The sequence below is a fragment of the Oncorhynchus clarkii genome, chromosome 16 (genome assembly GCF_045791955.1).
Source record: "Oncorhynchus clarkii lewisi isolate Uvic-CL-2024 chromosome 16, UVic_Ocla_1.0, whole genome shotgun sequence".
In the NCBI taxonomy this organism is placed as follows: domain Eukaryota; kingdom Metazoa; phylum Chordata; class Actinopteri; order Salmoniformes; family Salmonidae; genus Oncorhynchus; species Oncorhynchus clarkii.
Genome location: NC_092162.1, coordinates 25,420,480 through 25,433,284, shown reverse-complemented (window position 1 = coordinate 25,433,284; position 12,805 = coordinate 25,420,480). Strand labels below are relative to the sequence as shown.

Sequence of the window (12,805 nt, the reverse complement as noted above, 5' to 3'; positions counted from 1 at the left end):
AACCTCTCCCTCAACATGATCAAGACAAAGGAGATGATTGTGGACTACAGGAAAAACTGGACCGAGCACGCCTCCATTCTCAGCAACCGGGCTGCAGTGGAGCAGGTTGAGAGCTTCAAGTTCCTTGGTGTCCACATCACCAACAAGCAAACATGGTCCAAGCACACCAAGACAGTCATTAACCTGATGACGAGTTAGGGATCCCTTTTGGGAACATCCCCTCCCACGTTCAGCTGGAACGTGGCGCATGGAACGCAAAAATATTCTTATAAATATTTAACCTCCACACATTAACAAGTCCAATACCTCAAATGAAAGATAAACACCTTGTTCATCTACCCAGCATGTCAGATTTTTTAAATGTTTTACGACGAAAACACACCACATATTTATATTAGACCACCACCGAAACGAAGACAAGAGGCAGCCATTTTGTCCCAGAAAATATAAAATTATAAAAGCAGGATTAAAAAATAAATCATTCACTAACCTTTTGAAAATCTTTATCAGATGACAGTAATAGGACATGTTACACAGTACATTTTTTTTTTCAATAATATGCCATTTATATCCATAAATGTCCATTTACATTGAATTCATGTTCAGAAAATACTCAAAAATGTCCGCAGAAAATATAGGTAGCGCCACAAGATAACGTAAATAGACATCATAAACTTTGACTAAATATACATGTTCTACATATAGTTAGAAAGATACACTGCTTCTTAATGCAATCGCTTTGTTACATTTCTTTTTAACGTTACAGAAATCGCTCACTATTCAATATTCTGAGACAGCGCTCAGATATAAGCTATATTTCTCCGCTATGTTGGAGTCAACAGAAACACACAATTTCAGCATAAATATTCCCTTACCTTTGATGGTCTTCGTTCAGAATGTACTGGAAGGGTTTATACTTACCCAAAACATTGTTTGGTTTCAAGTCTTGTGTCTTTGTATTAGCATCTGCTAACAATATCAGCTGAAATGCACCCAAAATGTCCTCTGGTCCAGAAAAGTTGCGCATCAAAACTTCAAAATTACATATTATATGTCGACTAAACAGGTCAAACTAAGTGCAGAATCAAGCTTTAGGCTGTTGTAAACATACAAAACAATTTTCAATTCAACCGGTCATTGTTAGTCCTCCTCCGGAGTGCTGGAACAAAGGAATGGCTGGGACCAATTCGCGCCCTAACGCATAGGTATTTTCTCGCGGCACTCACTCAATTCACTCCCATAGGGCCAATTCCCGCGTGATTTGAACGATTAAACGCTCTACTGAATGAGGACATCTAGTGGAAGACATAGAAAGTGTCCCCAGATCCATAGCTGGTTGGGAAGGGTGGGGGCGATCACGTCAAAGTTGCCCCAACTTTCATGACCAAAAAAATTGTTTGGAAGAATGCCTGCCCTGTGAGTTCTGCTATACTTACAGACATAATTCCAACGGTTTTAGAAGCTTTAGAGTGTTTTCTATCCAATAATAAATATTATATGCATATATTAGCAATTTTTGACAGATTTTTTTTCAGTTTACTATGGGCACGCAATTCCTCCAAAGGGGGCAGTATTCTGCCTAGCCTTAAGAGGTTTAAGAGGGCACGACAAAACCTATTCTCCCTCAGGAGACTGAAAAGATTTTACATGGGTCCTCAGATCCTCAAAAGGTTCTACAGCTGCACCATCGAGAGCAACCTCTATACCAGGCGGTGTCAAAGGAAGACCATAAGACTCCAGCCACCCTACTCATAGACTGTTCTCTCTGCTACCGCATGGCAAACGGTACCAGAGCACCAAGTCTAGGTCCAAGAGGCTTCTATAAACAGCTTCTGCCCCCAAGCCATAAGACTCCTGAACACCTAATCAACTGACTACCCAGACTATTTGTATTTTGCACACAAAAAAATCATACAATGAGGAAAGACCTGTGTGTTGTCCTTGTTAATGCAGACAGAAAAGAGCACCAACTTCTTAATCATAGCCTCAATTTTGTCCCGCACGATGAATATAGTTGTGGAGAGTTCCTGTAATCCTAGATTCAGATCATTCAGGCAAGAAAAACATCACCCAGATAGGCCAGTCGTGTGAGAAACTCGTCATCATGCAAGCGGTCAGACAAGTGAAAATTATGGTCAGTAAAGAAAACTTTAAGCTCGTCTCTCAATTCAAAAATACGTGTCAATACTTTGCCCCTTGATAACCAGCACACTTCTGTATGTTGTAAAAGTGTTACATGGTTGCTGCCCATATCATTGTATAATGCAGAAAATACACAAGAGTTCAGAGGCCTTGCTTTAACAAAGTTAACCATTTTCACTGTAGTGTCCAAAATGCCTTTCAAGCTGTCAGGCATTCCCTTGGCAGCAAGAGCCTCTTGTGGATGCTGCAGTGTACCCAAGTAGTGTCGGGAGCAACTGCTTGCACGCGCGTTACCACTCCACTATGTCACCCCTGTCATGGCTTTTGCGCCATCTGTACAGAAAACAACACATCTTGACCACCAAAGTCAATTTGATGTCACAAAGCTGTCTAGTACTTTAAACATATCCTCTCATGTTGTCCTGGTTTCCAGTGGTTTGCAGAAGAGGATGTCTTCTTTAATTGACCCCCCAAAATTTTACAGACATATACCAGGAGCTGTGCCAGGTCTGCCACATCTGTTGACTCATCCAGCTGTAACGCATTGAATTCACTAGCTTGTATGCGAAGCAGTAATTGTTTCTAAACATCTCCTGCCGTGTCACTGATGCGTCGTGAAACAGTGTTGTTTGATGGAGGCATTGTCTGTAGAGTTTTTTTTGGCCTTTTCCCCCAGCATTGTCCCAGCCAAAGCCGTAGCAGCAGGAATAATTAATTCCTCCACAATAGTATGGGGCTTGCCTGTCCTAGTCACACGGTAGCTCAACATATAAGACACTTCTAGCCCCTTCTTATTAATGTTATCTGTTGATTTTATATGTCTTACTACTCAAAAGTTGTCTTTATTCTCACTCAAAAAACGGCCATGGCTTATTTTTCAAATTGTCATGTTTTGTTTCTAAATGTCTGCGTAAGAGTGACGGTTTCCCGCAAAAGAGTAATGGTTAATGTGATTGGATGTTAATTGTTTGACTAGGCTAGCTGTATTTGACATTGTGTTGTTATTTCGCTGAACACTAGTTGGTTTGATTTAATTTTTTCTAGTGAAACAAGAGGCGGGAAAAAGACTCACCCAAATGTATAGCCCTGTTGTAAATATAAATGTACTGTTTGAAAATCAAATCAAATCAAATGTATTTATATAGCCTTTCTTACATCAGCTGATATATCAAAGTGCTGTACAGAAACCCAGCCTAAAACCCAAAACAGCAAGCAATGCACGTGTAGAGGTACGGTGGCTAGGGAAAACTCCCTAGAAAGGCCAAAAATTAAGAAGACACCTGGAGAGTAACCAGGCTATGAGGGGTGTCCAGTCCTCTTCTGGCTATGCCAGGTGGAGATTATAACAGAACATGGCCAAGATGTTCAAATTTTCATAAATGGTCAGCATGGTCAAATAATAGTAATCACAGTTAACAGGTCAGGGTTCCATAGCCGCAGGCAGAACAGTTGAAACTGGAGCAGCATCACGGCCAGGTGGACTGGGGACAACAAGGAGTCATCATACCAGGTAGTCCTGAGGCATGGTCCTAGGGCTCAGGTCCTCCTAGAGAGAGAAAGAAAGAAAGAAAGAAAGAAAGAAAGAATTAGAGAGAACATACTTAAATTCACACAGGACACTGGATAAGACATAACAGACTGACCCTAGCCCCCCGACACATAAACTACTGCAGCATCAATACTGGAGGCTGAGACAGGAGGGGTCAGGTGATACCCCCGGACAGGGCCAAACAGGCAGGATATAACCTCACCTACTTTGCCAAAGCACAGCCCCCACACCACTAGAGGGATATCTTCAACCACCAACTTATCATCCTGAGACAAGGCCGAGTATAGCCCACAAAGATCTCCAACACGGCAGAACCCAAGGGGGGAGCCTACCCAGACAGGAAGACCACGTCACTGACTCAACCCACTCAAGTGACGCACCCCTCCAAGGGACGGCATGAAAGAGCACCAGTAAGCCAGTGACTCAGCCCCTGTAATAGGGTTAGAGGCAGAGAATCCCAGTGGAGAGAGGGGAACCGACCAGGCAGAGACAGCAAGGGCGGGTCGTTGCTCCAGTGCCTTTCCATTCACCTTCACACTCCTGGGCCAGACTATACTCAGTCATAGGACCTACTGAAGAGATGAGTCTTCAATAAAGACTTAAAGGTTGAGACCGGGTCTGCGTCTCTCACATGGGTAGGCAGACCATTCCATAGAAATGGAGCTCTATAGGAGAAAGCCCTGCCTCCAGCTGTTCACTTAGAAATTCTAGGGACAATTAGGAGGCCTGCGTCTAGTGACCGTAGCGTACGTGTAGGTATGTACGGCAGGACCAAATCGGAAAGATAGGGTAGAAGCAAGCCCATGTAATGCTTTGTAGGTTAGCAGTAAAACCTTGAAATCAGCCCTTGCCTTAACAGGAAGCCAGTGTAGGGAGGCTAGCAGGAGTAATATGATCAATTTTTTTTGTTCTAATCAGGATTCTAGCAGCCGTATTTAGCACTAACTAAAGTTTATTTAGTGCTTTGTCTGGGTCGCCGGAAAGTAGAGCATTGCAGTAGTCTAACCTAGAAGTAACAAAAGCATGGATTAATTTTTCGGCATCATTTTTGGATAGAAAGTTTCCGATTTTTGCAATGTTACGTAGATGGAAAAAAGCTATCCTTGAAACAGTCTTGATATGTTCGTCAAAAGAAAGATCATGATCCATAGTAACACCGAGGTCTTTCACAGTTTTATTTGAGACAACTGTACAACCATCAAGATTAATTGTCAGATTCAACAGGAAATCTCTTTGTTTCTTGGGACCTAGAACAAGCATCTTTGTTTTGTCCGAGTTTAAAAGTAGAAAGTTTGCAGCCATCCACTTCCTTTTGTCTGAAACACATGCTTCCAGCGAGGGCAATTTTGGTGCTTCATCATGTTTCATTGAAATCTACAGCTGTGTGTCATCCGCATAGCAGTGAAAGTTAACATTATGTTTTCGAATGACATCCCCAAGAGGTAAAATATATAGTGACAACAATAGTGGTCCTAAAACGGAACCTTGAGGAACACTGAAATTTACAGTTGATTTGTCAGAGAACAAACCATTCACAGAGACAAACATTTTTTCAAAATATGAATCACATTTTTATTTGGCGTTACCTCCGAGATCATTGCGCATACCCCTGTGAATTATAATATTTTCCACAAACAAAAATATTGTATTTTTAAATGTTTGAAGCTGGTTTACAAAGCCCAAAAGTAAAATACACAAAAACAAAACTTAAGAATGGGAAGCATAGAAATAGAGCTCATGGAAGAGATCTACCGCTTCTTAGACTTCCTTTCAATGAGAATGACAGATCTACACTCAACAAAAAGATAAACGCAACGTGCAACAATTCCAGCGATTTTACTGAGATACAGTTCATATAAGGAAATCAGTCAATTGAAATAAATTCATTAGGCCCTAATCTATGGATTTCACATGACTGGCAATAAAGATGTGCATCTGTTTGTCACAGATTCCTTTAAAGAAAGGCAGGGGCACAAAGCGAGGTCCGTACAGAAATGGTTTGTCGAGATCGGTGTGGATCCCATCAAACAGCTTTGGGATAAATTGGAATGCCAACTGCAAGCCAGGCCTAATCACCCAACATGTGCCCAACCTCACTGATGCTCTTGTGGCTGAATGGAAATAAGTCCCCGCAGCAATATTCCAACATCCAGTGGAAAACCTTCCCAGAAGAGCGGAGGCTGTTTTAGCAGCAAAGGGGGGGGGACCAACACCTTGGGGAATACGTAGAAAGCGTAAGCTCGTTGATGGCACATTCCCAGCTCAATAGGGACTCATTGGAACGCAGCGCTTTCAAAACCTGGGGCACTTCCGGATTGGATTTTTCTCAGGCTTTCGCCTGCAACATCAGTTCTGTTATACTCACAGTATCTTTACAGTTTTGGAAACGTTAGAGTGTTTTCTATCCAAAGCTGTCAATTATATGCATATTCTAGCATCTTGTCCTGACAAAATATCCCGTTTGAAACGGGAACGTTTTTTTTCCAAAAATGAAAATACTGCCCCTAGAGTCGCAACAGGTTAATGCCCATGATTTTGGAATGAGATGTTTGACAAACAGGTGTCCACATACCTGTTCTAGAGCACTCTGGAACAACGGTACAGTGAAGCCTAATCATTACAACAATTATTAACTTGTTTTAAAAAATTGGCCGCACTGGTGCTCCCAAAATTACATTTCAGGTCGCACAGCAAAATATATGAGTATATGCGACCAAAATGGTACCACTTAAGAGCCCTGGTTGTAAGGCATAACAATGACCATAGGAGCCACGCTAATAATTTTGTACAGTATGTTCAGTTTCCTTTCGAAGTCAAAATCACCACAGAAACAACCTTTCCAAATGGAAATAAACAAGTACAAAGATATAGTTGTCTGATTATCACCTGCCATATGCAGAGTACATGACCCGATGTTTACTAATTCCAGTGGTGGAAAAAGTACCCAATTGTCCTAATTTTTTTTGTGTGTTTTTTTTGTTGTTGAATTTTACCCCCCTTTTCTCCCCAATTTCGTGGTATCCAATTGTTAGTAGCTACTATCTTGTCTCATCGCTACAACTCCCATACGGGCTCGGGAGAGACGAAGGTTGAAAGTCATGCGTCCTCCGATGCACAACCCAACCAAGCCGCACTGCTTCTTAACACATCCAACCCGGAAGCCAGCCGTACCAATGTGTCGGAGGAAACACCGTGCACCTGGCAATCTTGGTTAGTGTGCACTGCGCCCGGCCCGCCACAGGAGTCGCTGGTGCGCGATGAGACAAGGATATCCCTACCGGCCAAACCCTCCCTAACCCGGACGACGCTATGCCAATTGTGCGTCGCCCCACAGACCTCCCGGTCGCGGCCAGTTACGACTGAGCCTGCCCAATTGTCATACTTGAGTAAAAGTAAAGATACCTTAATAGAAAAGGGCTGAAGTAAGAAAGTAACTCAGTATAATAGTAGTTGAGTAATAGTATAAAGGTATTTGGTTTTAAATATACTTAAGTATCAAAAGTAAAAGTATAAATCATTTCAAATTCCTCATACTAAGCAAACCATAAAGCACACTTTTTAGATTTTTTCTTTAAGGATAGCCAGGGGCACACTCCAACACTGTTTAGTGAGTCTACCAGATCAGAGGTCTGGTAAGTGCGTGAATGGGACTATTTTCCTGTCCTGGTAAGCATTCAAAATGTAACAAGTATTTTTGGGTGTCAAGAAAAATATTTTAAGTAAAAAGGACATTATTTTCTTTAATAATATAGTGGAGTAAAAGTAAAATGTGTCAGAAATATAAATAGTAAAGATACCAAGAAAAAAACTGCTTAAGTAGTGCTTTAAAGTAGCTTTACTTAAATATTTTACACCACTGACTAAATACAAAAACCTTGAGAAACATACACATTGGATATTGCCATAAACCAGGGGAGGCTGGTGGGGGGAGTTATAGGAGGACGGGCTCATTGTAATGGCTGGAATGGTATAAATGGAACAGAGTTAAACACATTGTTTCCATGGGTTTGATGTGTTTAGTACCATTCCATTGATTCCTTTCTAGACATTACAATGAGCCATTCCTCCCTATACCTCCTCCAACCAGTCTCCACTGCCACGCACAATACAGCAACTGTTCACTGTGTCCTTTTTGCAGTATTATTGATAGATAGTGGCCCATTTTATACTGTAGTATAGGTAAAAACAGATCTAGGATCATTTTCACCCCCCCCAATCCTAACTTTAACCATTAGTGGGGGAAATGCAAAACTGACCCCATCAGTGTCTAGGGGAATCTTCATCCTTCACCTGTATTGACGAAGCTAATTAAAACCTGTTTGTATCCAGGTCTGTCCATTCTCATGGAGCCCATCCTGAAGATGATTCCGATGACGGCTCTGTTCGGTATCTTCCTCTACATGGGAATCACCTCGCTCAACGGGATCCAGTTGTGGGATCGCATTCTGCTCCTGCTCGTCCCCAAGAAATACCACCCAAACGAGCCCTACGCCACCAGGGTATATTAACAGACAGCAGATCCCTGACACAGTATGCCCACTGTGTCAGGGATCTGGGCAAAATGTGGCATATGATGTGACGTCTTTATGACACCACTTTCTAGTTATAAACTGTTTTTTGGTTGAGAAGATGTAATATAACCAGATTTCAACCAACTGGACTAAGTTAAAGACTATATCAAGACGCCATGGGAAAGATGTCATATTTTGGTTGTTATGTGTTTGTTTTTGTAGGTCAGATTACCAGATTACGACATCACGCTGTATGCCTCCGTATTCTTGTGTATTGGCTACGACTCCCTCAAAAAGGAGATGGTATTAGTAAATAAATAAGAATCAGAATTCCTTTTCTCCCTATTCACACTTGCACTAGGTGTCAACGGGCAGGATGCACCTATACACAGCCATCCAGGTGGTGTGTCTGGCTGTGCTGTGGATCGTCAAGTCCAGCCCGGCCTCCCTGGCCCTGCCCTTCGTTCTCATCCTCACTATCCCCCTCCGCATGGCCATGACCGGACGCTTCTTCACCGAACTGGAGATGAAATGTGTAAGTAGACATCAGGGTGTTGTGTGTGTGTGGTCCTATTATTATTACAGCTTGGTGCCGGTAATGGTAAAGCTGTGGGTTCAATTCCCAAAGGGGATCAGATACACATACGAAAAAAGGAATGCACCCACTGTACTGCAAGTTGCTTTGAATAAAAATGATCTACTAAGTGGCATATTATTATTATTTGTACAATACAGAACAATACAGTACAATGAAGCATACCTACAGACAACCTCACTCCCTCCCTCATCTATACCATGCTGTTCATCATTGTGGGTTGAATCTTCATTTGAAATCAGTCAATGGAAGGCCTTTGTTTGGTTTGGTCTCATGCATAAAGCAAACAATGAGCACAACGTTTGTTGAGGTTGACGTCGAATGAGATTGTTCCTTACTGTTATGTATTTCCTTGTTCTGTTGTATTTCAGTTGGACGCCGACGACGCTAAGGTGACATTTGAGGAGGAACCTGGACAGGATGTCTACAATGAAACTCAGATGCCATTGTAGACATCTGGACCCACCATTTTTATCCAAAAGCCATTTATTTTATTTATCTGACATGACAAAGTATTTTAGTAGGATTCTTGTTTTTGTCTACTACCGTATGAACTGAACTATATATCTTTTGGAGTGTTTTTAAACCATCATGAAGCCCAAATAGTAGGTTATGACCATTAGATTTCAAATATAAGAAATTGTCAGTTAAGGAAAATGATTTGTTAAAGAGTTGAATATATCTTCTGTATATTTGCCTATTTCTTTCCAGTCAAACATTCCTGCAGCCATATATGTGTGTACTTATGCAGCAAACAGCTCTTGCCACCATGATAATACTTTGGCCTATGATAGTGTGTTAATTACATATTGCCCTATTGACATTCCACCTTTGTAAAGCCTTTAAAAAGGTTTTGACTTAGAACTATCATCTTGCAAAGAATTGTACAAGAAGGCTTTATTCCATATAAGAATGATGTTTTGCACGTCTGCCCACCATTATGGTAATTTTTTAACAGTTGAGCTGAAAAGCAGACAGCTGTAGACTGAAGCCATATCAGTGTCAATATTGTTCACATTTTTAAGGAGTTTTATCCATGAATTACAAACCTACAATATGACTGAAGAAGCAAAATCACTCAAACGTGCCTTTCGAATAACTTTTAGGTATTGTTTTACGTAATGATATGAAATACCATGGAGATAAATTCTTAAAATGCTTTTATTTTAATTTAAGCCCCTGGGGATTGTGGAATGTTATGGATTTAAATATTGTATAAAAGAGATTTGAACAATAGAGCTAGCAAGCTTGTAGTCCTAAAAACGGAAATGAGTAACCTCTGGTTTGTTAAGCCATTCCAATGAGGAACATTAATGGGGAAAGAATGGGGTTTTGGGATAAATGTTGAAAAAAAGTCTGAGGAGATCTAATAAGTTCTGTTCTATGAGATAGTATCAGTCAGTTAGCATGACGTTTATGAATTATGAAGCCTTTATGTGCTGTATGTGGTGGTTTTGATTACATAAATGCTTCAACATTCACAAAAAAATACGTTAGCAGATGAAGATTATCTCATAGAACAAAACGTTAAGATCTCCTAAACCTGTGTTTACCACAGACCTTATTTTCAGCGTTTATCCAAAAACCCTTTAAAATAACCATTCATTTTCGCATAGACTTTGGCAAACGAAATGTGGTGGTTAGTGCCTACAGAAAGACACCATTACTACTATCTATATGTACATACATCAAGGCTGAAATCATAAATTAAAAGTATATTTGAAGAGAGGATGGAGGGCTGCATAGGGGTGTGTTTAATTTAACTTTTTATTGATAGGTCTGACAGTGTTTCTTTGTTGTTGTGATCTCTTCTCAACATCAATTAAATGCTTCAAAAATATATATATAGTGATTTCACTTTCTTTGTATTCGTCACTAATCGGTTGCCGTCGGTAAACGCACCCTTTCGTCCACCTGATTGGTTACTTTGCACTGACCCGCTCATACTTTAAAAAACTTTTTTTTTTTAAAACACGGACATATGAGAGAAGGCAACTTACATTGGCGGGGGTACGTAACTTACATTGGCGGGGGTATGTTATATATGGCGTCCCTTCTATATGGCGTCCCTTCTATATGGCGTCCCTTCTATATGGCGTCCCTTCTATATGGCGTCCCTTAATGAAGCAAGAAGGAGATTTCACAGCGGAAAATTTGAATATTTTCACAAGGATTCGTTTAATTGGATTTCGGAGGAGGAATGGAGGGGAAAATAGAGGTTGAACAGAAAGAGGGAGGCAGAGTTAGAATCTGTTGAAGATGGCAGAAAAGAGTGAGGAGGTGTGTCGTAGAAGATTGGTGTCAAGTGCAAACAGTGAGCCCTACACCAGACCGAGTTCTGGGGGTGAAATGGAAGTGAATGAGGACGAGTTAAGTGAGGTGGAAAGTGTGGTGAAGACGGAGCCTAATCCATTTGTGGTTTCAGGGAGGGTGGAGAAGGAGTTGGTTTGAGTTGAATGACCGTGGAATTATGATAAACTCGAATTTTTCTTCAAAACAGGTTGTAAAAGCATGCTAGACATTTTAGAATAAATCATACCTAGTTTGATTCTGTGACAAACGGTGAATTAGTTATTGATTTATACAGCTTTAAATTGCATTTTAAAGATTGTGTGTATTTCTATCAACTGGATTTTTGTATTTTTAAATTCAAAACAAAGGTCTAGCATACTTTTACAATACTTATAGAATAAACCATATAAATGTGTATGTTTCTGTGACAATCAATAAAATAGTTATTGATTTTTACAATTTTAAATGGCTTTTGAATGTGTGAATATAAAATCAACTTTACCTTTGTGAGCTAACTTTAGTAACCTAACCAATTCGCTATAGTATTAACTGGTAACGTTATACGACTCCTTGCCGTTCCTCAAGTTATAACGTGTTTGTTGATTACTGGACCCTGGCAATCTGTGTGAAATGTTAGAAGTTAGTTCGTTAGCTAACTATAACTAGTTATCTGTGAACGAATGTTTTCGCTTTACAGTATGTGGTTCATTTTCAGAATGAGAGAATTGGGTGACAATGAGGCGTTGCTTGTTAAACAAATGTAGCTGGGCCTGGCTTAAGATGGATGTCACTATAGAGGTGAAAGGAACACCACACACTTTCCCTCTTTCTCACTTTTACAATACAGTGGCTAAAAAGGGGTATGCTAGGTGTACTCTCTGCCTGAAAGAGATTAATTATGCCAACAAAGGGTATAATGCTCTGGTGGAACAGATGTCCACTGGTAGAAAGTGTACAATGTAATAATGTTCAGTGTAGCCCAAAGATATTGCTTTTGTTGTGTTGAACTTGACAGTAACACTTGTGAGTGAGGGGGGATTCTTAAATTATTTTTTAAAACTCAGTGAATGTTATTTCTAAGTGCAATATTTAGGTGTGTGTGTGGTCACAAGCTTTCTATTATAAAGGCTGTCATGGCTTACTGCAATATTAGGTTATTGTTCTTTCTCGTTTGCAGTAAAGTCTAGGCAACAAATAACATTGGATTGCTTTCTTTACATTTCTTAACTGTGAGTTAGGTTCACATTAACCACTTATTTTACACACAGAGACTGATCATGTAAATCATATTCTTTGTTGTTTAATTAGTTAAATCCTGCATTTCCCCCTAGTAGGATTTTTTTTGCATGTTTCTGCTTTAGTCAGAACTGACTTTTTGTAGCACGTTAGAAACATTTTCGCAGCAGATTAGGATAATTAACATAGCAGGTTAGGATAATTAGGTTAGGGGAAGGGTTAACTAAAATGCAAAAAAATATATATATACATTTGACAAAAGCTGTATTCCAGGTTTTATGGACACGCCTGGTACCTGAAATTGATGATGGATGTCACGCACCGAGAGTTAAGTGTGGATTCTGGGGACGAACCGTTTTTATTATGGTGTTTCAAACAACTGGAAACACGAAAAAAATTACTAATTAGAATAATGACATCAGTGATCATGTCGGAAAGCCGGAACTGTGGAGCGCACTGAGGTTGGAAGTCAGAGACTTT

The 12,805-nt window shown here is 40.3% G+C and overlaps 1 protein-coding gene across 3 annotated transcripts in view; it reads left to right on the top strand.

Moving 5' to 3' along the window:
* The window catches only part of LOC139368252 (solute carrier family 4 member 1b (Diego blood group)), a 45,053-nt gene extending 32,852 nt beyond the window's left edge, over positions 1-12,201 (top strand). For all 3 annotated transcript variants that reach the window (XM_071106965.1, XM_071106966.1, XM_071106964.1), the window contains 3 exons: positions 8,021-8,190; positions 8,564-8,737; positions 9,169-12,201. In XM_071106965.1, coding sequence (XP_070963066.1) covers positions 8,021-8,190; positions 8,564-8,737; positions 9,169-9,249 — 425 coding nt within the window. In that variant the 3' untranslated portion in view covers positions 9,250-12,201. The remainder of the gene's footprint in view (positions 1-8,020; positions 8,191-8,563; positions 8,738-9,168) is intronic.
* The last annotated feature ends 604 nt before the right edge of the window (positions 12,202-12,805 follow it).